At 36.4% G+C, this 27,488-nt stretch overlaps 1 protein-coding gene across 4 annotated transcripts in view; it reads right to left on the bottom strand.

The window, feature by feature from the left end:
• Pex5l (peroxisomal biogenesis factor 5 like) overlaps positions 1 to 27,488 on the bottom strand; it is a 223,746-nt gene that overhangs the window by 142,107 nt on the left and 54,151 nt on the right. For 2 of the 4 annotated variants that reach the window (XM_048347064.1, XM_048347065.1), the window contains exons 1-2: positions 13,622 to 13,768; positions 12,140 to 12,211 (exon numbers count right to left, since the gene is read on the bottom strand). The exons of 1 other annotated variant lie outside the window; for it this stretch is intronic. In XM_048347064.1, coding sequence (XP_048203021.1) covers positions 12,140 to 12,211; positions 13,622 to 13,714 — 165 coding nt within the window. In that variant the 5' untranslated portion in view covers positions 13,715 to 13,768. Of the gene's footprint in view, positions 1 to 12,139; positions 12,212 to 13,621; positions 13,769 to 27,488 lie in introns of those variants that run through there. One more of the 4 variants, XM_048347061.1, reaches the window with a different exon arrangement.

Genomic DNA, 27,488 nt, shown 5'->3' with positions numbered 1-27,488 from the left:
TAAGAGACATATTCCAGACCAGGGATCAGAGAGTGGTGCTGAGTGGAGAGAAAAGATGTGATTGCAAAGTCTGGACGGGAGGGAAATGAAAGCAAAACCGCCGCAATGACAAGGTCAGGGCAAGAGCAGAGAACAGGCAGCTAGGCCCACAGTCAGGAGAGAAGAGAAAAGCTCATGCTGCAAACTTTCTCAGAAGTTTAATACGTAAAGTGAGAAAAGGTAATTTTAGGATAGTTAGTCAGCCTGTTCCTTTGTTATTTTTATCAGAGTTTTATTTGTAACATAAATATTTGTAGTATAAATATTTCAGATCTCTTTGGCAATGGAAACTGATTCACCTAGTTCACAGTGAATTCACTTCCAGGGTTTGTTAGATGAAGTACTGGCAACTGATTTCCTGATGGATGAATGGGCTCGCTCTACAGTAGTTCACAATAGTAAACACAGACAAAATGCACAATTTCAAGACTAAAGAAAGGAAGATGAAATAAGAACCTTTGTCAAAAGATTAGGAAGGACCTTATATAAAACATTCTTGCATAAAATTCTATGGGGTAAACAGTTATTATGGAATAAAATTTGTGAGCAAGATAGCTGTGCACTTGACTCCATGCTTTCCTCATGTGAATATTCTGGCTTACTTAGTATGATACACCTTAGAAGGAAAGATGTGCAGCACTGTCATTCAGGAAGGCAGTCACAAGGGTAAATGAATGAATGAATCCAGACTCAAGTTCTAATATTGCCTGTGATGGAAAATAACTTGCATTGTCTATACTTTGGTAGTATGGATTAAACCAAGGTTCTCATGACATTCACTTATTTCAGTTGATGGAGAACCAACTCAACTTTTTGGTGGAAGCCTCCTTTCATCACACAAAGCGTGTCTGCACACATGAGTTGTTCTGTAAGGGTGGCACCAGCCCCTCCTCCATTCAAGATGATTGAGAATGGATTCCTGAGCAAAACTTTTAAAAAATACTTGGATCAACTTATTCAACCCTGATGTCTGCATTTCTTGCATTAATGAAAACAACCTAACAAGAATTAAAAGCACCATACCTTTTGCTGTGAAAGGTCTGTTTTCAAGTTGTATTCAAAATATCTGGATCTACTTTTAAGTACTACCATTTCTGTCTTTTTTTTTTTTTTTACCATTTCTGTCTTTAACTTTCAGATGCCATGTCACTTTTACACTCAACATGTCACCTTACAAAATGAAAGCTGAATTTATTTTCTCACTGACTAAACAGGCTTTCAATACCACTTTTCCTTATTAAGTTAAGAAAAGCATAGGCAGATGTCAGTGGCTCATGCTTGTAACTCTAGCTACTTAGGATTCTGAGACTTGAAGAGTTCGGTTGCCAGGGTGGAAAAGTTCTCTAGACTCCACGTCCAAAATAATCTGTTAAAAGCATAGCTCAAGTGGTAAGAGTGTTAGCCTAGGAAGCAAGAAGTCATGAGCTCAATCCCAGAGGAGGAACATAAAAAGAAGCAAGAATTGGAGGCTCTTGGAAATGACTTAATATCTATACATGTTTTCCAACTTGAAAAGACCAGTTTTTTTTTTTCATTTTTACTGCATGTAAGAAACATTAATATATTTTATAAAGAGGTACTATTGCATTTCAGGTATTTGTTGAACTGGACAAGGTGCCTAATTAATGATCTCAGTGACTACAGTTTTTAACTGAGTCCTGTGAGTTTCAATACCTTCTGGAGAACTGAAGAGAATGAACTGGTAGAGGCAGTGAGGGTTTCTTGCTATACTCATCAATGCAGTACCTTGTTGTTCATTGAGAAAACAGACCTGAGGAGATAGAGACATTTTTTACATCCTGTGCTCACAAATACATGCCCTGCTCATTTTATCAAGTGGAAAATTTTAACATTTTAGAATTACTGGTTCCATTTTTAAAGTACTTGAACTTCATAGAGGATGTAAGGCTGTCTGCCAGTGTACCTTAACGTCCCTTATTGTAATCAGCAACTTGATTCAGTTCATTTCAAGTGAAAAATATAAAGCAGAAGGTTAACAGAAGAGATGAGCAGATAGCTGCTTAGATAGTGGTAGGACGAAGCTAACTGATAATACTGTGAGGTATTATTTTGTATTTTATGTTGGCCTTTATTTCCTTTTTAGGATCCAAGGAACAGTATAAAGTAGGCAATAAGAAGAAGTGATGCCCACGCCATTGACATTCCTTCTCTCCTTTGACCTTAGGAACCTCATGGGCATAAGGTCACCAAATAGTGTACAGTACACAGACCCATCTTATTTAATTACACACTATCTAAAATATTAAAATTGTAAGCATTAAACCCAGAAGATGCGGTTCTTAGAAAGTTAATATGTGTAATGATTCTGCACCTATTTCCAACAAGCTGGACTGGTAGATGCTGTCCCCTCTAGTGGGGCTAGCTCATGACCAGGAGCCAATGTTCTCATGGATTCCCCTCTGCCCACGGCTGATTATAAAGGCATGTGTATCCATGACCCCAGAAAAGATTTCCTGCTAAGACTCATTGTAACTCAGTAGTCTCTAAGTCCAAGAGGATGTGATAGTTAATAAATATATAAGGATTATCATTGCCCATACCCAATACACACTCAGCTCAGTGCCTGAGCTTATTTCCACCATACACTTGGCTAACATTTATACTTAGGGATTGCCCCAACTACTAATATCTAACTAATTCTATAGCAGAGCACTCTCAAGCTCAGAGAAACTGGTTAATTTTCCCAAAGTAATAAAATTATCATGTGGCTGTAGCCTTTTCTTACTCAGATTTCTGACTATAAGGGCCCCAATCTTCCCTGTGTGACAGCAGTAAGCACAATTTGAGTTATATTTACAATGCTGAAAAACAGTGTAGCAGAGGAGTAGGAACACTGAAAATGCACTTAAGAGAAATATTTTCTACTATCCTGCAGAAGGTGTGCAGAAGGCGCAGGAATAAATGGGTAGAAATAACCAAGTGAGATGTCATGTCACAAACCCTATTTCCAACTCACATACAAGAAGTATGAGTTGCTGGTAGAAAGAGTATCAGATATGACTACAGTGGCCATGGGTTCCATTCAGATCTGACCAAAGTAAGGGTGTAGGCTTTAGGAGAAAGCATCCCCATTTGAGCCTCAGAACAGACAATAACTTGATCTACATGGTATTCTACCATTGAACAGATGAAGAAATGGAAACTCATACTCCAAAGTCTTTTGCTTATTAGTAAGTGGCAAAGCCAAGACCAGAAACTAGGACAATGGATTCCTACTTTAGCTCCTTGGCATCTGTGCCAGTCTGTGAAGAGGGAGTTTCTGCATTTTCTTGCCTAATAAATCAAACTTTAGTAAGCTGTCAGAGGATTCAGAAATTAAGATATTAGATTTGTCCTTTGTGTTTCCCTAGCAGGTGATGCTTAGGGCAATCACTAGTCTAAGTTGAAATGCATGAAGCTAAGCATAACTAATTTGAATTTTCATTGTGAATTTACAAAGAATGTACAAAGGAAAGATAGTTGGCATTATTGTGGTATCTCTCTCTAAATTACCAGTATTTTTCAATTATTTTTGTATTCCTTAATAAAAATGTGGAATACTTAGGAATAAGTTTATTCCATTTAGTTTTCTATTTAACCTAATGGAAAAATTTCTCCTTCTTCATAAAGTATCTGTTGATGATAAATAGCCTTGCAGACAAGATGGAACTGATTGGAGTATAATCATGAGTCTTTCTTTATGCCAATGCTGAGTTCAGACAGAGAGCAAATAAATCTAGCTCCTTCTAATTTCACTGTTTCTATCGATCAGTGTTGGTGAGGAAATCACTAAGGAGTCTACATCTACTGTGAGTGCAATCAGGGCATTACAATGTTATGACCTGCTGCATCTTTTGTAGGTCACAGAGTCGCCTGCTTCAGGAGCTCCAGGATGAATAGGCAGTCTCCTTTCTGAAGCTCTAAGGGAGAATTTTCTTCTTGCTGACCAAGCAAGTGTTCCAAGAAGGAACTAGGGGGACCACTTATATATGAAACCAGGAAGCAAGCCTCAAACTTTGTAAGTCTTCGAAGCAAATGGGAGCCGGATTACTTAAGTGAAGTACAAAAAAAAAAAAAAAAAGTACTGGCCAGATGATGCTGAGTACAATAAAGTAGGGATACACTTTATCTTTTTTAAAGCCTGAGATGCAAGTCAGTTATGGAGATGGTAACCAACGTGCATCATGGTGGTAGGAGCATACTATGTTCTTGGTGCTAGAAGGAAACTGGGAATCTTTTCCATTTGTCTGTTTTTCTTACTCTTCCTTTTTATTTCATGGTGGTCTTTATGTTCTTTTTAATTCTTTTTAGGATCCACTCCACAGGATAACAAGGACAGAACTGGAATCCTACTCAAATGCTTATGTGCTATTGGAGACACAAGAGGGTGGTCCTACTTTGTCTCTAGAAAAATAACTCCTCTGTACATCACCTTGACAATAAAATTAAATTTAAAAATATAGCAGTAGTTCTAATGCCCACTGGTTTCTGCTTGGGGTTCCCTTACAAGTTTTAGAAGATGCTTACAAATATTTAGACTAAGAAATGCATATGCTGTCTCTATTCTTCATTCTCAGGCTAAGTAGAAGCTCCTTTAGAAGGTGTCAGAGAAAAAGTAAGTGGCTGTCAGCAACCACCTTTTAGCTCTCATGTTAGATACAGAAGGCATTTCTTTTCCAAGGGCCAAGAGGGAACAATTAAACAGTAAAGAAGTGTTCGGGGAAAGTTTATTCCTGTGAAAGTTCAATGAATAAGTGGTAGCTCATTATACAATAGTTCCTACCAGATTTTTTCTTGGGGGTGGGGAGGGGGTGCCAGTTTTGAGGCTAGAACTCAGGACCTGGGTGCTGTCTCTGAGCTCTTTTATTTATTTATTTATTTTCTTAAAGCTAGTGCTATACCACTTTAGCCATAGCTCTACCTCTGGATTTAAAAAAAAATTCTCACATACATGTTCATTGAAACAATTCAATGATATTATACAGTATAACTTTACAGCATGGAAATGTTTATTTTCTGTCTTTAACTTTCAGAATTACCACATTACAGGACAGAACAGAAACAAACCCCAAAGAGCTCAGAGTGAAAGAGTGAGCTTCTTTTACAACTATAGAAATATATTATATATTGACCTGGATTGTATAAATCTATGGGAAAAATGCATTAAAACTTATAGTTGAGATTTTTAAAGGAGTAAAGAGACAATAAAGACATTTCAGAGAAACAAATATTAGTTGTTTACAATAGCTAAATCTTTATACAATGATGACATGCTTCATGAATAAGGATAATGACCTTAAAAGAAAAAAGTGAACAAGTTAACTTCTTTGTGTGAATATGTTTATGTTTATACTTGAGCAAGTAATTTGTGTGTGAATATTGCCCATCACATAAATATCTAAATTGAAGGATGGGAGGAGGCAGAGATGTAAAGGAATGAGTTTTGAAGCAAAAAGGGATAGCTTTAATTTCCAGTTTCATTGTTAATTTCTTATTTTCTCTTAAATTTTTTAACATTCTTTTTCTATCTTTCTATCATTTATCTGTATGTGTGTATTCGTACTGTATAATGCCTGTTCGTTTATATGTAATAAATGTAAGGTAATAAATCTATTACTTACATAATAAAATATTTATTTGGCTTCTGAGATATTGTTCAGTGGTAGAGAACTTATCTAGAATACACCACACTGTGCCCAGTTCTCAGCACTGCAACATAACGAATATATATATATGCATATATAAATGTATTTTATAAACATGACTAACATAAATTGAGAGAATTTTTAAAATTATCAAATACAGTGATAATATGACTGTGATTAAATTATCAAGTAAGATAATTAGGAAAAAATTATGAAAAACAATTCATGACAAGTAAAGAAAAGTAATGATGTATCATAGGTTAAATATCCAGTGAGTGGCCAGGTGTGTACTCAAATAAAACAGGCTCCCTAATTCCCCGTCTTGTAAGTTATTTCCTTAAAATTTTTGACAGATGAATGACTTAAGGCACTAGAAGTACTGCTAGAGTTTAAATGGAAAAAGAATAGTTTCCTAATTCTGGATTCTTTTTGCATTGGAGGTAAGAGTCTCACAGACTTTCCTGCTGTGGCTGGCTTTCAACTGTGATCCTCAGATCTCAGCCACCTGAGTCACTAAGAGGATAAGCCACCAGTGTTCATCGAAAGGGTTGTTTTAAGTAAGAGAGCACAGAGACAAAATATCTTCTTAACCTATTTATACAGAGTGACCAGTCATGGGTGATGCTAAGAACTTGTGTAGTAGACAGCAGTTCATCATGAGTGATGCAACTATGCAAAGGAAATATAAAATGGGAGATTCTTCAAGGCTTTCAGTTTTTGAAGAGAAGCATGTTAGATAGAAGATAAACCTAAGTGGTGACTATGAGAGGAAAGGTCAAATGGTCTGAGAAACTCAGTAGCCAGCCTCTGTTAAGATCAAGGTCACAGGTTGTCACAGATAGTTCAGAGTCCTCTACCTATCTAAGGATTAATGAAAGATTTTGTTCAAGCCCAAGAACCAGAACAAACAATTCTTGAAACAACAGACCTCTAACTTACTGAAAACAAATCCCAGGTCCATAAATCATACCTTAAGGGTCAGTTGGACCCCCTTTGATTTATTCATTGCAATTCTATAACCTACCCTACCTTCCTTAGATTGTTGTTTACCTGTGACCTCAATTCAGTGGTCTGGACCTGGGCTTAGGAATTACTCACTGGTCAATCTCAAACTCCCAAGTCTACTATGCTCATCCTAGAGACAATCACTTCCATTGTCTAGAAGGTATAATCTTTCTTTAATAAACTTTACTACCACTGTCTGTATGTTTCTCGCCTTGCCTGAATTGTTCTTTGGCTTGGGCTCAAGAACTAGGGTAGTTGCACTGACCTTCCAGTAACTTGTGGAATGATGAAGAGTATCAGGTCAAATGCTAGATAGAGGGCTGGAGTCTGTGTACTTTGTATCTAACCTGGGACTCCAGAAACCTCCATTCATCTTTCCAGAGATCTAGAAAGTGCAGGTGGACAAGGAGATAGGTTGGAGACAGCTAGCTAATTAAAATAAAACACATGGTTTAAAACCATGCAATTTTTTTCTAATCTAGTGCAGAATGCATTTTTTATTGTCAAAGTGTGATACAGAGGAGTTACAGATTCATATGAAAGGCAGTGAGTACATTTCTCCTTCTACTTGTTACCTCCTCCCTCATTTCCTCCCTTCCACTTCCCCTTCCACTCTCCCCCTAAGAGTTGTGCAGTTGGTTCACACTAAATGGTTTTTAAGTGTTGCTTTTTGAATGGACAGTGGTATAACTCTTGTTTCCGTAACGTGAATATGGCCTAGTGGCAAGAGTGCTTGTCTCAAAAACCATGCAATTTTATTAAGATAAAATGTGTTTTTATTAAGATAAAACATGTTTTTCACTTTTAAAATATTACCCTATTTATAAACAAGATAAACTCAGGAGATGTGAAGAATGAAGTATTATTTTACAAATAAGGACATTGTGCTCTGGTTGAGTTCTTTTTTATTGTGAATCTATCCAACTCCCAACTTGGGTTTTTAAAGTCACCTTGCAATGTAAATGCCTGTGACTTTTTTGCTTTCAATCATAATTTTGAGTGTCTATAAGTTCTACATTTTAGAATTCCAGGTAATGCCTAGGAAATATGGCAAATTTATCAACACACACACACACACACACACACACACACACACACAATTTTCCCTTAGTTACTTTCTCTGAGCATGGTTTTCAAAGTGTGGTCTGGAACCAGTAGCAGTGTCTGAGAACTCTGAAATGCAAATTCTCAGGTTCCTCTTAGATCACTGATTCAGCAACCCTTGTGATAGAACCCGCCAGAACCCGCCAGCATGGCTGAAGTCTTCTGAACTGCTTGGATCCGAGCTCACTTGTTCCCTCTGTAAGTGGCTGACTTTGGACATTTCTTCACCTTACTGCACCATGTGACCTGCAGCCCCAGCTTTGGGTTCCACGCCACCCTTTTGTTAAACCGTTTCTGCAGAGCTTGAAGCTATCCTTCATATAATTACAATACCCAATAATTTTGTTAGTCATTATCATTTTTTAAGCCTACTTAGAATTTGAAAACATTTTAGAAATAAGGCAATTTACATCCTTCACACAATAAACTTTTTGTTAGAAAAAATGGTAACTAAAACCTAATTAATTAACATTAATTGTAAATTATAAAAATTAATAAATATAATTTTTAAAAACTAATTTAGAATAAAATGAGCCATATGTTGCAGTATAGACTTATGATCCCAGCTCCTTGGGAGTTAAAAAGACAGGATTGATGTCAGCCCAGACAAAATATTCATGAGCCTCTATTTGAAAAACAAGCCAGACATAGTGGTTCATGCTTGTAATTTAACTACTCAAATGTGGAGGTAGGAGGATTGCAGTCCAAGGCTAGACATGACAAAAGTGTGGGAACCTATTAAATAATAAACCAGAGCAAAAGGGGTTCAGGGCATGGTCAACCCTTTTTGTGATATAGTGTTTGCCTAGTAAGTATAAGGTGCTGAGTTCAAACAACAGTACCACTGGGGGAAAAATGAAAAAATATTATTCATTATTTATTCAAGGTACCGAATTCCTTACTAAAGGTAAGGAATTCCTATCCCTTTTATCTCAGTAATTTCAGAAGGAAATTCATGTTTATATGACACTTATTTCTGAACAAGTGCCATTTTAACCTGTCTTTTCTTCTTTCTTTCTTATTTTTCAGTGTTAGGTAGGGATTGAACACAGGGCCTTATGCATGCTAGGCAAGTGCTCTATGACTGAGTCACATCCCCACCCTTTTCAAATCAGGAAAGAATATTTTCATAACAAAATGATGCTACATAATTATGATTTCACTTTTAATATTTATTCTAGAGGGCCAAATATGGTATTCACTAATTATATACAGATACACTATTTTTATATCTAGTGTGTGAATTTTAGGGACATTAATTTTCTTTTTAACACATCCTTTCAATTATTTTCCTATCCTCAAAGTTTAAAATGCTGGGGAATTTTTGGTGGAGAATATAGATTCTGTCCCAATGTGATATATTTATATACAAATGGGGTGTGTGCGTGTGTGTGTGTGTGTGTGTGTGTGTGAGAGAGAGAGAGAGAGAGAGAGAGAGAGACAGAGATATGGAGGAAAGACAGAGACAGACAGAGATAGAGAGGGAAAGTAACAGACAACTAGTATTTTATGATATTATGGCATTAGTGTTAATTTTCTAGGATATTTTATATGAATCCCAAATAAAATTTGCCATTAAAATTTTAGAGAGCAGTACAATATTGTCTTTCAAGAATAAAAATAACATAGAATGATCTTTTACTCCCCTGAATGAGGACATCCAGGGAGAAACCAAACCCATACAATATGTGCTCCTTGTATTATCAATTTGATTATATAAGCAAGAGTGTGGGCTTTCTGTTTAGTACACCTGATCAGTGAAACAGCACAGAGCTTACACAGCTTGTGTAGAGTGACAGCCTGAGTGATGAATTTAATGAGACTGGCCAACTTCTGCCCATCGTAGCACACCAATCATTCTATTTATCTTCTGTAGATTTTCTTTTGACATCATTTACTTTAAAAAATCTACTTACAAGCATATGAAGATAGACAAATAAACTTCTACTGTGTTTCTGAAAAGATTGACCATAAAGATTCTTGACAAAATAGGGCTCTAGATTTTTAATATAATTATACACACGTCATATGCATAAATTCATCCTATCTAGAAACAATGTCTATTTCTGTAATAAAAACACACTTCATACGTTTATGCACATACACTTAACTTGTTGATCTCTTAAACGTAGGCATGTTTTCTTGTATAGTTTTCTAAAACTATAGTATTTTCTCAAATATTCTATTTCTATGCACCAACACTGCCATCATTTCAACCTAGGATTTGCTCACACCACAACCCCAAATAAGCCTCCTAATCAAGGAAGGACTACTTTTCCTGCCAACAGCAAACACCAAAGCCAACTCATATTCATAATTACTCATCTCCTGAAGCATGTTTTGACATGAATGACTCCACAACATTGGACTACTGCCAAATGGTAGCAACTTGTGCAGCGCCCTTGGAAGGAACAGGAAAACCACAGAGGCAGAGGATGCTCCAAGCCTACCGAGTCTGCCCTCATTTGACCCAGTAATGAAAGTCCTATCTTCTAAAGAAGAATATTAGGAGATTTTCTTTCTTTTTAAAGATTTCTTGGAAATTAATAAAAAATGTGTTTAATAACAATTTAAACCTTGTGAAAGTTACCATGAAAACAACAGTAAAATCTCAATATACAACATTATCATTTCCATAACACCAAAATTTAGTTAAAACAGAAAGATTTAGCAATAAACACAAGCAGCATTGAGGAGAAAGATAGTAATGAAGATTTTACCTTCCACATGGTTAAAAGAGAAATATAAATAACTTTTCATATTAATAGGGAAATGAATATGTATTTGTATTCTCAAAATGTAATTAGTTTTATTTTATTAGTTTATTCAGCAGATAGGTCCTGCTTTTAGTCAGAATCCTGTTCTATAGGTGAGATCAGTGAGAAGTGTAAATTGTATATCACAGGTAATCTGTCATGGCTAAAATAATAGTTAATAGCTCAGGAGAGCACTTAGGCCCTGGCCCCACTCATCATATTAACTGACCTGGCTATTTGGCACTAAGAAGGAAATTACCAGGGCAACCTTCTCTACTCCCACCTTGCTTTACCAGGAGCAAGAGAATGATGAGAGACAATTGTAGATAAGACCCTGTGAGGCCAGGATATCCTGCATCTCCATGTAGTGGCTTTGGAATACCACTTCAATTGCCTCAATTACCCTCAACAAACAGGTCTCTAAGTCAGTTATTTCTGGCTTCTGCCTTCTAGTTGCCATTTCCTGTCTTGTCAAAAACTAAATGCAATGAGCTGAGCTCACACCTTTAATGCCAACTATTCAGAAGCTGAGATTTGAGGATCTTAGTTGGAAGCCAACCTGACAGATAAATCCTCTAGACTCTTATCTCCAACTATCCATCAAAAAGCCAGAGGTGTGGCTCAAGTGGTATAGTACCAGTGAGTGGAAGCTCAAGGACCAGGTGCTGGCAAGATAAAAACTCCAAAAATACAATGGGTCCTTTAATATCATTGTTATAATGAAAAATAAACTACATAATTAAGAAACTGTCCAAATTCTACATGTGTTTATGTAAAATATTGGCTTTTTTTTTCTAATGTCTTTATCTGCTCAGATCCCTCTGAGTTATCACTGTCTCTACACCTGACTTGACTCCCTAAGATTCAGTATCACTTGTACATTAAATACATGTGTAGTTTTCTTGTCTCCTTGATAATTAACAAAGATGCTAAGGGCCAATGCCAATTCACTGTCATAGCTGGATATCGTCCACTACTCACTATGTCATTGTTTATGGTCTATTAAGCAATTTGCATCTCACCTTATGGGCCCATAAAACATCCAAACTAGAGGTCTCTCAAATTAGGGCAGTGTTACTGAGTATTAAACAGCCACTTCTTTAGCTTTAAATTTCACCTCTAAATTGACTTCAGACAATTTGAGCAATTTAATTGGGTAAAATGTATGATTAAATTTCTCAAGTTTTCAAAGCCTTTTTATCCTCCTCCCCTGAAGCAAAGTCATGGTTTTCTAAGACACACTAATGATAACATTTCTCATTTTCAAAATACTATACTTTTTGTTCTTATTTAAATATCTTTTTTCCTATTAAATTATAATTGTGGTTTTCACTGCTTTTACCAAATGGAGCCTTTAATTTCTCCAAAGTTCTTCTAACTATGATCTAGCTTTATCTGTCATCATTTACCATAGTCATCAGGGCAGAGGATCATATAAACAGGTTTAGCTGCCCTCAAAATCCATTTGATCAACAGGCCTCAGTAAAATGGGCTAACACAGCTGTCAGAGAAGGACCAAATTACACAAAGGGCTTCCTTGCCAAAAATCTACAGGGCAACTATAGAAAACATATGTAAGTGTTCACTTACCTGCTTTTCATCAACAATTATTTCCAGGTCTTCATCACTGCTTAGTTTTCCATATCCTTGTTCTTTACTTTTCTTGTGAAAGAATAATTTTAAATGATCATTTAGTTTTTTCCATTAATTTCTTATTTCTCATTTAATATGTCTTAAAGTTAACTCTACATAGCCTTATTCACTAGTACAAGGCATCAACATATTATTCTCTCATGTACAACAGCAAATACCTTTTAAATGATGCCTCATAGTTATTATTCAAAATTTTTGCTTAGTCTTTCCCATCTGAATTATGCCCTTTCTGCTTTTCTCAATATTCACATGCTTCTCTTTATTCAGTTGTCCAGGAAAGAATACTTTGAGATACATAAGTAATTCCCTGAAGAATCTTAGAACATTTCTCTTCATTACAGATACTTCTGTAGGCTTACTGCTTGGAATATAAAATGTTTTAATAACTTCTTTCCAGAAAAAGAGAAGTATTATGCAACTCCAAAAACAAACCTTCAGATTTTTGATACTGTTTACAAATTAGATTACTATGAACATTAAAAAAACAAGTAATTTTTAAATAAAACCAACTTCAAAATTAGGTAGTTAAAAACAGTTGGAAGAGTATAGACCATCCTAAAAATGCACTTGATTAATTTTTTTATTGTTATTTTTGGTGACTATTCCTTATCCATTTTCCCCATAGCAAAATCTGTTATTATAAATTCCAAAGTTGAAAAGAAGCATATATTATGACAGTCATCTTATGGTTGTTCTTTTTATAGTTGTTCTACAGGAGAACGATAATATGTCTGAGTCCATCAGTCCTTTTTTATTCTCCCAATGTAACAACTGATAGGAATACTAGAAATGCCATGTTACTTCTTTATACTAGTAACATATAAAAAAAATACTTGCATAGTTAGCCATGGTCAGATTTCTTTTTATCCTTGCTTCAAATATTAATTGCATGAACCAGAATTAAGAGAATTTAAATATTTCCAATACTTGAATTTGCTGTGCCACAGTATATCTTCATCCCATTAAGTCACCTTTCAGTGACAATGATATAAATCTTTAAACTGTGGAACATAGTTTTTCTCTATTTTTTTCCTTTATGGCAGCTCAAACTGGATTTACTATGCCTTCCCCCTATATATACATATCTTCTATTTTTGTGCTTTTTACTATAGTAAAGAATCTTCAAGTATTAGGATGCATAAAATCCAAATTCTCATTCATCCATTAATGAATACAGTCACTTAGAAGAGAACAGATGGCCACAGTATTTCTCTTTATTATTCTTGTCCTCCTTTCAGGTTCCATTTCAGGATTGATGGAAAACTAAAAGGACAAAGTTGGCTTTAGTCAAGCTGACTTCCTACCTATCACTTTGCTTCTGTACCCTTTTAGTTCATTGGTGGCCATAAGATATTGTCCAGAGACCCTTTAATGCAACACATTTAGAAATGCCTCTCCAAAATTGATCTGTATACGTACCAAGTAGCTCATTTGCATGACCCGATTTCTGGACAAAAGGACATTAAGAAGAGATGGAATATGAGCCCTTCCATCCATTTCACTGTCGGGCATCCCAGAATTCTTTGCACATGCGGCAGTGGCTTCATTGCCAGAACTTGCTGACCAGAGAACCACAGATCTTGCCCAGCAACAGTATTAATAATGTACAACAATAATTGAAGTATCCCTGAATCATTGTCTTGACTTTGTAAACATTGTGAAATCTTTTGGCTAGCACGAACAGTTGTCTAAATGAAAGTTTTCTTTTTATCTATGCCCTCTCCTACTCCCTAACTGCTGTCCACATTTTACTTTTTTAAACCTATTATTTATTATATAATATTTTTATTTAATCCCTTGCATATGGAATACTTAACTGCTTATCGTGAAAACTCTTAATTTTTCCCTTTTTAACTCCGTGCCCCAGACTTTCCTGACAATCACTGCTAATAGATATAATAATATCAGCACTCACAGAACATAACTCAAAACTGCAATTTCTGCCAGTATTGGATTCTACCTCTCCAATTGAATCCCAATTCCCTCTCTGGTTTATTAGCCAATTTTCCTGGGAAGAAGGGTTAGAGAAAGAGGGTACGTACCCACTACTCTAGATACAAGTTGGCATTTTCAAAGAGTAGAAGAAGGGAATTTGAGCTCTGATTTTGTAAGTCCTTAGTCTCCATTTAAACAGCATAGAGCACTACACAAAGCCAGCAGTCTTACAGTTTTACTCTAGAACTAAGCAATATTTTCCAGTTTACCCCATCACCTCGGGGGCATTAATCCTTTACTAAGCCACATAGCCACTCACTTACTGCTTATTTCTAGTGCGAGCATAATCCTCTTTCAAGCACTCAGCCGCCCACTTTGACTGCTTAGATCCGCCAGCCCAGGCAGGTATCTTCAGCTCTCCTCCCTCCTCCCAGTCTGGAAGCCCTGTCTTCTATCTATGCACTTTTGCCAAGATTAAAAAATGCAAGTCCGTAGCTTCGGCAGGCCTTTCATATTAGCCAAAGGACAAAACTAGAAGGAGGAAGAAAGCTAATCTCTCCACTGTCCAAGTGTGAGTGGGCAGGGCTTGTGTGGGAGAAGCTAGAGGGTAATCACTTCCTGGGCTCCTCCCACCTTCCAGGCCAGACACTGGATCTGAGGATTTTAACTGAGGCAGTAAGCTCAGGCCTCTTTCTACTCAGCCTTAGTATGCTACCAGTTTATGGCAGACGCTGTGCACTGAATGCAGCTGAAGAAAGAATCAGTGGAAGGACATGAACATGGGAGAAATGAAGGAAGAAAGAAAGGAAAGAGTTACAGTTTGCTTACAATGCCTGTACAAAAATTTCAGCTTAGGAGAGCTGTCCAGTGTGAAAGTCCAGGGTCTCCCATTTTCCCACACTGTTCTGAATTCTATCTAAGATGTAATTATCAAATTTTTTTTTTGTTGTTCTTGTTACTGCTAATATCTTTTAAAATACCATCTCTTGTAGTTTTCTTAAGAACATGGAGCCTTTGCTTTCTACAGACTTCTACTATCTTCTTACCCTTCCAACATACCTCCTCTTTCTTACCTCTCCCTTCACTTTATCCTCCATAAAAATGGAAAAGTGGGCTTGTTCACTTGAATTCAATAAATCATGGCACTTAGAAACAATAGTGGAAAACATTATCATGGCTACAAACATAGAAGGTGTTAGAGTGGAAATTTTACGAACTTAAGAATAAAAGAGCAACAGCTAAAGTTAATAGGAGAAAGAAAAACCAGAAGTACCATGCTTATTTCAGAATATGAATTTATTAAAAGCATTTCAATCAAAAGGTACTAGTTGTGTATGGATTGAATTGAAAGGAGTCTTCATCCTTATTAGGAATTCAAAAATATATAAAATTTCAAAAGGGAAAGGAATACTTGCTTTCATTAATCAAGCAAGTTATCTCCAACTATGTATGTCAAAATAAATGTAAATATTGCACATAAACACTTGAAACCTGTTTATTATTCACTATTGCATTTCATGATACTCATAGTAGATGTAAATTTATTAAAGCAAATATCATGTAATATAGAATATACAATACAGCTGCAAATGTCACTAGGTGCAAGGAGAAAATACCTTCCTATTTTATTCCTAGTAGTCAGCTTCATAGTTGTTAGGATTCCTATCCTTTTACTTCACATCTTTAATCCCTTCTCAATCACCTTTGCCTGAAAAATTGCTTACATTTTTCTTGCTCTAGGAGGTGATTTTCCCCTATCTGTTCTTTCCTAAAGACTTTCATCCATTATTTTTTCATCACTGTTAAATTTTTTTTTTTTTTTTTGGCCAGTCCTGGGCCTTGGACTCAGGGCCTGAGCACCATCCCTGGCTTCTTCCCGCTCAAGGCTAGCACTCTGCCACCTGAGCCACAGCGCCCCTTCTGGCCGTTTTCCATATATGTGGTGCTGGGGAATCGAACCCAGAGCTTCATGTGTAGGAGGCAAGCACTCTTGCCACTAGGCCATATTCCCAGCCCAAATTTTTTAAAAAATGGTTTATATGCAGTAGCAAACATTCCTTTCTTCTGTTTTTTAAACCAATCACAATCAGGGTACCGTATCATATTTGCTAGCATTCCTTCCTTAGAACAACTGAAATAGAGTATGAACAAAAAAGAGGAGGGTAGGGCTGGGATGTAGCTCAATGGCAAAGTGCTTGCCTAGCAAATGCAACGTCCTGGGTTCCATCCCCAATACCAAAAAAGAAAAGACAAAAAATATACAGTTTTAAAAAAAAGGGAAAAAGAAGTGGGTTGGGAAAGAAGACAATTTGCTGACAAGGCACTTGCTGAGTTTGGGGTATCTTTGGAAAGTTCATCCAAGTGGAAATATCTAGATAACAATTTAGATAATGTGGGTCCATATCTAAGAAGAGAGGTAGGACAACCCATTTGTATTGTTGGACAATTAACATTAGAGATGTGGATAAGTTCATTTAAAAAGGAACTGCTGAGGTGATAGAGGTGAAGTCAGAAGTTTGGGGAATGGTTATATTTTAAAAACTAGCAAAAGAAAAGAACTAGGGAAAGCATGAGGAGGAGGAGAGCCGCTAGATGAGTAGTCAGACTTCTAGGCAGTGTCAGATGCTGATGAGAAGTTCAATAAGGATATGAGCTGAAAGCTGTTCTCACATTTGATCATGGGAAATCACCAATGTGTAGGATGTGAAGAAGTGAAGATGGATCCATGGCCAAGTTAAATTGCCAAATACATTGGTAATAATAGGGAGTATTAGCAAGACTCATTTTCCCTTTAGAAAGATGAAGAAAAATAGAAAGATGGAGGAAGAACGCTCATCGCAAGACAAAGGGTATGGGGAACAATTACTGATGAAGTTCTAGTTTCCTCCCTTTCTCTTTTTGTGAAGGTCCTGAACATATTTACAGTTCAGGAAGGAGTAATTTTCAAAAAGCTAAAAACAGAGAAGTGAAGATAATTCCTTTGTTTGGTTTTGTTTTTGTTTCCAGTCCTGGGGCTTGAACTCAGGGCCTGAGCACTGTCCCTGGCTTTTTTTTTCTTTTTTTGCTCAAGGCTAGCACTCGGCCACCTGAGCCACAGCACCACTTCCAGCTTTTTCTATACATGTGGTGCTAAGGAATCGAACCCAGGGCTTTATGTATACAAGGCGAGCACTTTACCACTAGGCCATATTCCCAGCCCCAAGTGAAGATAATTCCTAACGCAAGAAAGTAAGTCCAAAGATCCTTTGGATGAAGACTTTTTCTCATTCAAAATTTCAATTCTATGTTGCAGCTTTTCTTTTTATAAATTCTTTTGTCATTAAAAAAAAAAACAAAAGATGATTGCTTAAGAGAGCTGTAAAACTGCATGGGAAAACTTGCTTGAAGATGATTTTTCAGAGAAAGGACTCTGTCAGGATTTTACCCTCCCTTTATTGAGGTTAGGGGAATGAAGTTTTGTGAGGTATTTTCTTTTCTTAATGTAGACATCCACACTGCAATTATTTCTATGTCCCTCCAGGAAAGCCTGTTAGGATGATGGAAAATGAATCTTTTGTTTACTGCATTGAATATGCCTCTTTCCTCTGGATTCTCCTTTATTACATTAAACTTTTCAGCTGTGACATTTTGGTCTGCATTCCATGTAAAAAGATCCATGGGCACATCTCAGCTGTAGGAGCCAAACAAACAACGAAAAAAGAAAGCAGGACATAGGGAAGTAAAGTTTTCTTTAAAATGCCTTATGGGACATTAACCTGGACCAAACTATGGAATAGAAGCTGCCTGTCTTATCACCTTAAAAAATAATCACCAACTCTCTGATTTTTCTTATGTACAGGGGAAAGCATCTTTCTGCCGGGAAAATGTACCCAAATTTCCTGCCCAAATGTTATGGTAAAATAGAGAAGAGAGCTCACTGTTTAGTTTTGGCTCAGCAGGGCAAACAAAGCATATGGACAACAATGAGTCTTGAATGGGTATCATTAGGTGAGAGGAAGCCAAACACAAGAAGCATGTTATAACACTGAAATGTTACAACATGAGGGAGGAGATAACAAGTTGGATAAGAAATGTACTCACTGCCTTACATATGAAACTGTAACCCCTCTGTACTTCACTGTGACAATAAAGAAAAAAAAAGCCATATTCATTTTAAATCATGTTCATAAGCCCATGCATTGAGTCATTTTTCTCTTTTAAGGCTAACTCTACTTGCTTGCAAGTTGACTAATGAAATGGCAATAATACACAATTAATTTTTACTGTAACTTGGTAATCTCTCCTCTATGGTGGCTTTCTATTTTTTAAGGTGGCTTTTGATCTATAAGATAATGTATATCCTAATGAGTTTATGAAAGCTCTTAAAAGTATTTTTATTTTCTAACTTTTTCAAACATAAAGAATTCTCTAATATAATTAATTGTCCACTGAGACCGTTCAATCTCATTTCACTGCATAATTCAATTTTAAGCATTTCCCTTCCTTATTTGTCTAGTATCGTATGATGAAAAATTTCAAACTTACTGCAAAGAAAAAAATGTTCAGTGACCTTTGTATGCTTACCACTAAATTCTGCTGAACTTTTTTTATTCTTGCTTTTTTGTATGACTCTCTGTACATTATGACCTGTTTTTGAAGTTTAGTAAATGCTATCACATTTCTACAATTCTTGCCTTCAAGGTTTATCTCATTTAATTTGCTTTTAAAATTCAGGAAAGCAAAACCACTCTTTCAATAACCTTCCAATATGAGTGTAGTAAATGTACAGGAGTTCCTGGACCTCTATATAAAATCAGTGCTTTCATGTTTTAGAAGAAACCATTAAATATCATTTGTAGCATGAAATGCTAGTACTAGGTCTTATCACTAGGATTAGTGAAGGCGATCTGATCAAAGGACTGAGGTTTTTGTAGTTATGTGTCAAAGGCTAGTGATCAAACAACTCAAATGTTCGAAATAAATCTGTGGTATGATAGACCGTTCAAGTAATCACCATGACCTCAATTTTATATCCTTTGATCATCAGGGCTTCTTGTACATACGAAAAAGAGCAAACAACTTCATCATACCCTGGGCTACGAGAAAACATTTAACTCTGGTACACAGGACAGAAGTAGCAAGCCTCAGAATAGAGCTAGTGGCTTCCCAGAAGGGTCACATTTGCTTTCAAGAATAGCACTGAGTAATATATGGAGACCAAGAAGGCAGAAAGCAAAACTTTAACCTGAAATTTCAATTATGTCACTTTCATCAACACTTTAAGGAAAACAAGTAAGCTCCTTCTGAACTTCTCCCATTCTCAAAAACGAATGGAACCACAATGTAAGGAAGAGCAAACAAGGAACCAATTGTTTTGACAGAAAATTCTGAGTCTAATTTTTTTTCCACCTGGATAAGTTCTTTTATCTACAACAATTTTTTTTTTTTACCATTTGCTCTAAAGTTGGCTTTACTAGAAGCTGTAAATGCAGTGGTATGACATGTAGTGGAAGATATATAAATACTTTCTGCCTGCTGAAGACATTACTGGTAGAAAAAATATTTCCTTTAATCTGCTACTCTCTTGATATTATGTAGTTTTGGTGTTATTTTCCAGGCAAGATGAAACTAACAAGAACTCATTAGGTGATTTTGTGGCTTCGTGCTTGTGCAAAAAGGGCTACTCTGCCCATATAACAGGGCTGGAATAGTTTGTGTCAGATGGTAAGGAATCTGAGAAAATGGACCTATTAGTTTAGATTCTCAAGCAGTTAGCAAATGCTACTATCACATTAAAAGTACAAACATACATCTACCCAATCCTGGCAACTAGGAAAAAGTATAAAATTCATCTTCTATATCTTTGTAGTATGATAAAAATACTAATTTATTTAAAATGACAATTTCTGGCTTGATATTCTGCTCCAGGATTATTGTAACATTGTTTCCTGTGCTTTTAAATGTTGGTCGTGTTTGGCAGGGGATGAAATCTTGTCACCCCCATATCAAATACAGATGTACATAATTATGGTTAGCCTCACCAATGGTCTTTTCCCTTCTCCCTGCCAGCCAGTGCACTTGGTGTCACATACCTGCATCTGACATCTCTTTTAAAAATGGGTTTGCACATCATGGATTTATGACTTTGTGAAATAAAGCTGCAACCTTTCTACTTTAATAAAAAGAAAAACCAGCTGCTTCAATAAGCACTGTATATTTCAGCTATATTAGCTCTATATTGTTCCTCTATCTTCCCATCTTCTCTAAGCCAGCATATTTTTGACATGTTGACATATGCCTCAAAAAAAAGTTGTTTATGAAACCTCATTTCTAACTAGAGTCAACCCCATCTACAGTTTGCACTTTAGTAAAAAAATGTATTGCAGAAAATGGTTTACCTTTATGCTAAGATCTGTAAGACCGACGGACTTCTATTTGGCATTTATGTTATGACTCCAATGAGAAATGGAGATGATGATGATGATGATGATGATGATGATGATGATGATGATGCATATGTTTTGTGTGTGTGTGTGTGTTGGTCTTGGGAATTGAACTCAGGCCTCAAATCTGTCCCTGAGCTTTTCTACTCAAAGCTAGTGCTATAACACTCCACTTCCTGCTTTTGGGTGATTAATTGGAGGTAAGATCTCACAGATTTTCCTTCCTGGGCTGGCTTTGAACTATGATTACAGGCACAAACCAGTGGCACCTGTGGTGATGGTTACTATTATAATAATTATTATTGAAATTTGTTATGGATCTCTATGTAACTATGATAGCTTAGAATAAGCCTTTTCTGTTCCTGATTTTAAAAAAAAGACATATTTCAAGGTATAACTCATTATAATTACCACAGAGCCCTCCCTGCTGGTCTTTATAAAACCAATCACAGGCATTCCTGTTCAACACAATTTTTGTCATCTTTCCTTTAGCTTTTGGTTTCTTGTTTCATCCCAATGGCATTTAAATGTATGATAACAATGCTATAGAGAAGATATGATTATTCCTAGTTGGGGGACTGCTTCGTCTTTATAAATAAGGGTACCTGACATAAATTTGTTGAAGGAATTTTTCCAAGCCATAGGTTATAAAGGGTCAAGAAAAATCTGGAGTAAAAGACTTTCACTGAGCATGTGGTAATCAGCCAACACATTCAAATAGCACAAGGTCACCAATCGATAGCTGCCCCAATTCAAATCACATTATACTACTTTCAAATAAACATTAATTGATTTACACTGATAGAGAAAATATTACTACCAGTGATGGAAAATATGATGGCTTACACTGAAAGGTAATTTTAACCATTTATGTAAATAAATGGTACCAACCACTTGAGCTCATATATTCTGAGTCCTTGGTCAAAGGAAAAGGGATTTGATGTCTAGAAAATGTGTATTTGAGCAATAAAGGCAACATTAATTTGAGAAGACACAAGAAAAAAATGCATCAGAGTGCTAGACATTCAGTATCTGATGAATGTTTGGGCAGTTCCATTACTGTGGAGCAAAGGTCACAGTACATGTTCATTCTTTAATAACCAAGGATGGTTGATTCAGTCAATATGGTTATGAATTACTATCACAAAGAATAACAAAGAATGGATAATCTGTGACACTTTGAGCAAATAAGATATCTGTACCTGGAATAAAAAGGGTTAATTCATTTAAATATGTAACACTATTTTGGTACTTTACTAATTCCTATAGGAAAGTCTGTATAACTTAATTGGTTGAAGAATAATTCATCTTGAGCTGGGTGCCTGTGGCTCACATCTGTAATACTAGCTACTCAGAAAGCTGAGATCTGAGGAATGTGGTTTAAAGTCACCCAGGGCAGAAAAGTCCCCATGAGACTCTTATCTCCAATTAACTACCAAAAAAAAAATCTAGAGGTAGAGCTGTGGCTCAAGTGGTAGAGTACTAGCTTGAGCCCAAGAGCTCTGGGATAGTGCCGAGGCCTGAAGTTCAAGCCCCAGAACTGGCACGCGCATGCACGCACGTGCACGTACACACACACACACACACACACACACACACACACAATCATTTTTAAAAATCAAGAAGCCCTACTTTCCTCCACAGACAAATGGATCCAAAAAATATGGTACTTATACACAATGGAATACTACATAGCGATTAGGAATGGTGAAATATTGTTATTCCCAGGGAAATGGTCAGAACTCGAACAAATAATGTTGAGCGAGACAAGCCTAGAACACAGAAAACAAAGGGGCATGATCTCCTTGATATATGACTGTTAACAAAGGGAGACGGATAGACAGTAGAGACCAAGTCTGTGAAACCAAAAACTGCTTGTCAAATAGTATTCCCCACAGGATTGGGGCAGCGACCCAACAGTATGTAACTAAAACCAAACAATTACTCAACATATAAAGGTCAAAAATTGACCTCTCAGGGGAATACAATAGCTCAAACGCTATGTATGTACGTTCATATAAGACTACTGTCGACATATGGTCTAATATCGACATTACATTTAAAGCCCTAGGCGAACTTTCTTGGGCGTGGCCACGTGGGGACTGTATATGTTCTTGATACATTGTATATTGTATATATGTCTACCTGACCTAGAGAAAAGATAGAAAAACAGGGCGTAAGAAATGTACACACTGCCCTACTATGTAACTGTACCCTTTTTGCACAACACCTTGTCAAAAAAAATTTGTGTTCAATTAATAAATAAATTAAATTTAAAAAAAGAAGCCCTACTTTTTTGGTGCTCAGATATAGGGGATATGATGAACTTCTTGAGCATATTTTCTTTCTTGGCATGTTCATTATATGCTTTATATTTTTATAGCTTATGATAAAACACATTTTTAAATTTTATTTATTGGAGTGCTGGGGATTGTATTCAAGCCTCAAGAATAATAGGCAAGCATCTACCACTGAGCTATACTCCTACTCCCTAAAACTTTATTTTTAATGCATTACATAGATTTTAAAATATGGATTTTTAAAATAAGAGATGTACTACATATAAGATGACAGTGAGTCCTATTTTCCTATATTTTGGTCTATTTTTCACTTTTATTATTTTTCTTTTTAAATTTTATTTATTTATTTAGCCAGTCCTAGGGCTTGGACTCAGGGCCTGAGCACTGTCCCTGGCTTCTTTTTGCTCAAGGCTAGCACTCTACCACTTGAGCCACAGTGTCACTTCAGCTTTTTCTGTATTTGTGGTGCTGAGGAATCGAACCCAGGGCTTTGTGCATGCAAGGCAAGCACTCTACTACTAAACCACATTCCAAGCCCTATATTATTTTTCTTGATGTCAGTGACTTGTGTCTCTCATTCACTCCATAAATAATTTTGATCATCTACTGTGAATATATGTTAACTTCTGAGACTTTGGAAGGCAGAAGGATAGGATGGCTCTTGTCCTCAAAAAGTTCGACAGCTAGTGTGGTAGGGAGGTAATTAAATGAACTACTACTCCAAAAATGTTGAGGACTAAAGGTGTGAAAGAGACAGCAGGACTACTGAGGGGCAAAGTTAGAGAATGTCTTGTTGAGCAAACACTGGGATATGAATGACGAACAGACTCTGTGCAGGTGGACAGGGGCTACTTTGTGTGTGTAATTCGTAGGGACATAGAAGAGGGAAGATTCAAAGGCAGGAGTTTGTAGGGCCTTTCAAATCTGAGAGGAGGCTATGTAGCTGGAACAAACTTAGGGGTATGGGGAGTGAGGCCAAATGAGGCCAGAAGGTAAGACAATCTTAAAGATCACACTAAAGACTGTTCTTGGTATTGAGGGGAAGAATGATACTACTAGATAAGTGCTTTAAGAAGTCTAGGAGTAGAAAATAGACTGAAGGAAGATTAGAGGCAAGGAGAGCAGCTAGAAGCTATTGGTCATTGCATGACAGTCAGGAGACTGCTAAGATTCAAGCTGACAGCTTGCCACATATAATTCTAAACTGATGTACTTAATTCATCACTTTGTGAATCACGAGATTACTTTTATTTCTGGATATTATAAACCTCTGTAGTTTCTGTTGTCAGAAATTAAACTTGCAACAAATAGGCCTACATTAGACACATTCAAGGAACTAACTTAACTTAGAAATAGGTAAACTACTTCAGGAAAAAAAAAACTTTAAGGAGGAAACATTGACAAAAAAACATTTTGTACTTAGTGAAGGATACATATATTTTCCTTCTAAAGTCATAGGCAATATCTAAACTTTTCTTGTCGTTCAGTATTTGACAAAACAAAGTAAGTCTGTTTAAAGAATACAATGAGAAATTGTTCAGTGTTATTTAGCTTCTAAAAGGATTTATTGTGTGAGGTTTGTTTTGTTTTTTTGGAAACCAACAAATGTTTCATGCAAATCTAAGAACTGAACTGCTCAGGGAGTAGCAAATACTAAAAAGAAATAAGAAAGTGTATTATTTGCTCAGTATCATCAAACGGAATGTGTTCTTAAGGGAAGTGAAATGTCATATTTACAAAATTTTCCCAACAATAACAAACTGTTCCTATTATATTTCCTTTGTTTTTGAAGTAAAGAGGTCAGGTCCGGCCAGGGTCATCTTGGTCACATGTGAATTGTAGGGTATGGCATCTTGTCTTCATGAGTGTGCCTGAATTCCTAGAGGAAGGGAAGTCCCACCCCCAGGTGATGCGTGTTCCTGAAACCTTGTAGACAGGGTTGGGCAGTTGACCTATAGGTTACTGAACCTGTCAGTCCAGTGCCTGGGTCCAGGAGCTTCCTGTGATCCTTCCCCCTGAACCTGACCCTATCCAGGTCAGGTACCATTACGCCATGCCACATGTCTCCTTGTTCGCGTCCTGTGTCCTGTCCCCTGGCTTGTCTCTGGTCACCATGGTGTCCCACTTCAGCTTTCCGCTGGAGCTGAATTGGTTTGTTGGATTTTGTTTTTGTTCTTTCTTTCTTCTCTGGCCTGTTTCCTAGCAGGCTGCAGGCCTACGTAACAACTGGCTGCATGCAGACTACCAGCATTTTAACAAAGACTCTAAGATTCGATCCTTCGATATGTGGCTTCTCTGATAATTTACCTTACAACATTTTTAACTTGTCAGAAGATAAAACTTGGAAATAGTAAAATGGGGGATGTTTGCATACTCATCCTCTCACTCAGAAAGTTTCCTTGCTTCTGGGAAGACATTTTTTAAAAATTAATATTAAAAATAATTAGATTGTACAGGCAAAATAAGCATAGCTCAAAACTGTGATAAGTTGGAGCCCCACACTGAGTATGTATTGATTATTGTCATCTTCTCCCATTCTAGCTCTCATCTTGACATTTCTCATTCCTGTTCCTCTTTGGTACCCAATGCGAGATCTTAGATGCTTCTAAGAGAGCCTGCCACATAATTTAATGAGCTAATGAAAAAATTCTTAAACACTATAGAACAGAGAAATTTCAGTGATGAAGAAGATGAAGGTCATAGTAACTTAAAAGCATTGTAATATTCTTCTTGAAATCTCAGACTAAAACTCCAAAGGGAATAATGAATTGATAATGTAGTTTGGGAGACAGAGAATGACTGGTTCTCAATCACTACCAGTGCATTTTTGGAAGTTAGAATAGGCTGAGACCCAAAAGAGGCTTTTGAAAAGTCCTGAACTCTTCAAAAAACTTGTCCAGTGCACACAAGTGTGGAGGTTTTAAAGAGAGATGAAGCAAAGCTTTAATAAGAACAGCTAAAGCACCATGCCCCAAATGGAAAAAGCTTTTTGAAAATGATAAAAGTAGCAACTTTTCCTTACAAGAAACACTAATATTTTTTTAAGTACAGAAGTATCACTATCACATTGTAGGTGTCTTGGGATTTATATCTTGCTTTGCCTTCCTCTCTCTCCCTCCAGGCTCCTTTCTCTTCTCCTTTCTTCTCTCTCTCTCTCTCTCTCTCTCTCCCTCCCTCCCTCCCTCCCTCCCTCCCTCCTTCCTTCCCTCCCTCCCTCCCTCCCTCCCTTCTTTCTCCCTTCTTTCTTTTCCTTCCCTCTTTGACAAAAATCTCCATATAGCCTCCCTATTTAGCCTCAAGATCTTCCTGACTGCCTCCAAGGTGTTAGGAATATACATATCTGTTTACATGCCTGTTTACACTCACAATGTTTAATAAATATTTTAATGAAAAATTTGCATAATAAGACTCCAATTAGTCCTTAAAATTCTATTTCTTGATATCACTACAAAAATGTTGGATGTAATTTCCCTCAAATAATGATGTTTATGCAAAAATACGCATATATCTATAAACAAATAAGTGTATATGTAAGCATAATTTAATATATATGCACATGATATAAGTAGGATTGTAACATAAATACTAACTCTTTTTTACCCAACAATATCTTGTAAAAATCATTTGTTTAAATAGACTCCATATCTGCTTTACACATCTAAATTCATTGGCAGCTAAGAAAACTTAAGAAATCTTAAAAATCAACAGAATAAGGATTTCACTGGACACTTAGGAGATAATTATATCACATAAGCATTATACACAGAGGCCCGGTGGTTCTTAAGACTTTTAGGGGTTGGTGAAATGAAAACTGTTCTTATACTAGTACTAAGATATTATTTGCCCTTTCATTGTGTTGACATTTGCAACAATGATGTAAAACAAATGTGTCAAACTTTTGGAATGTTGGTGCAAACCAAGAATTATGTTTGGGAAGTGAAATAGCTACTTAAAGCATATATAAAAGTATTTTTACATCAAAGGGTAACAGACATAAGAACAATCAATACTAAAAATTGGGAATCTGGCATCTCTACCTCCCTGCCCCCCACAGCTTTGAAAATAAATCAAAAGAGCAATTCATTTCAAAGCTCAAATTAAAGATTCAAGTAGAATTAGGGTTTTGAAAAGTTTGGGCCTGCCACTTTGCATTTGATAGCTCTACAACAATTACAGGGATTTTTTGGTTTGTGGTGGTGGTGGTTGTGGGCTTGAGCTCTGGGCCTGGGCGCTCTCTCTGAGCTCTTCAGCTCAAGGCTAGTACTCTACCACTAGGGCCACAGTGCCACTTCCTACAGGTATTTTATTTTTTATGACACAAGTGCTGATATTAATGAAGTAGTCTTTTAAAACTTATTAAGTCACTGTACTAAGGAGTTGCCATTTAACAAAGTAGTTTATGAATACAACATTATCTTGATCAATGTCCCACCTTTCAACATTCTCACACATCCCTCCCCTTCCCACTCCTTCCCTCACTTTTTAAATTTTGTAGGATAGTCTTTATACTGTAGGGTGAAGTACATTCTAATTGGAAAACATAAGACAATGAACTGATGGCTTAGTGAACCAGTATTTTCTAAATGATTGACTTGTAGACTGTTACCAAAGCCATGCATTTGATAAAAA

Source organism: Perognathus longimembris, chromosome 5 (assembly GCF_023159225.1).
Source record: "Perognathus longimembris pacificus isolate PPM17 chromosome 5, ASM2315922v1, whole genome shotgun sequence".
Classification (NCBI taxonomy): Eukaryota; Metazoa; Chordata; class Mammalia; order Rodentia; family Heteromyidae; genus Perognathus; species Perognathus longimembris.
The sequence above is the reverse complement of the archived record's forward strand: the minus strand, read 5'-3'. Positions and strand labels throughout refer to the sequence as shown.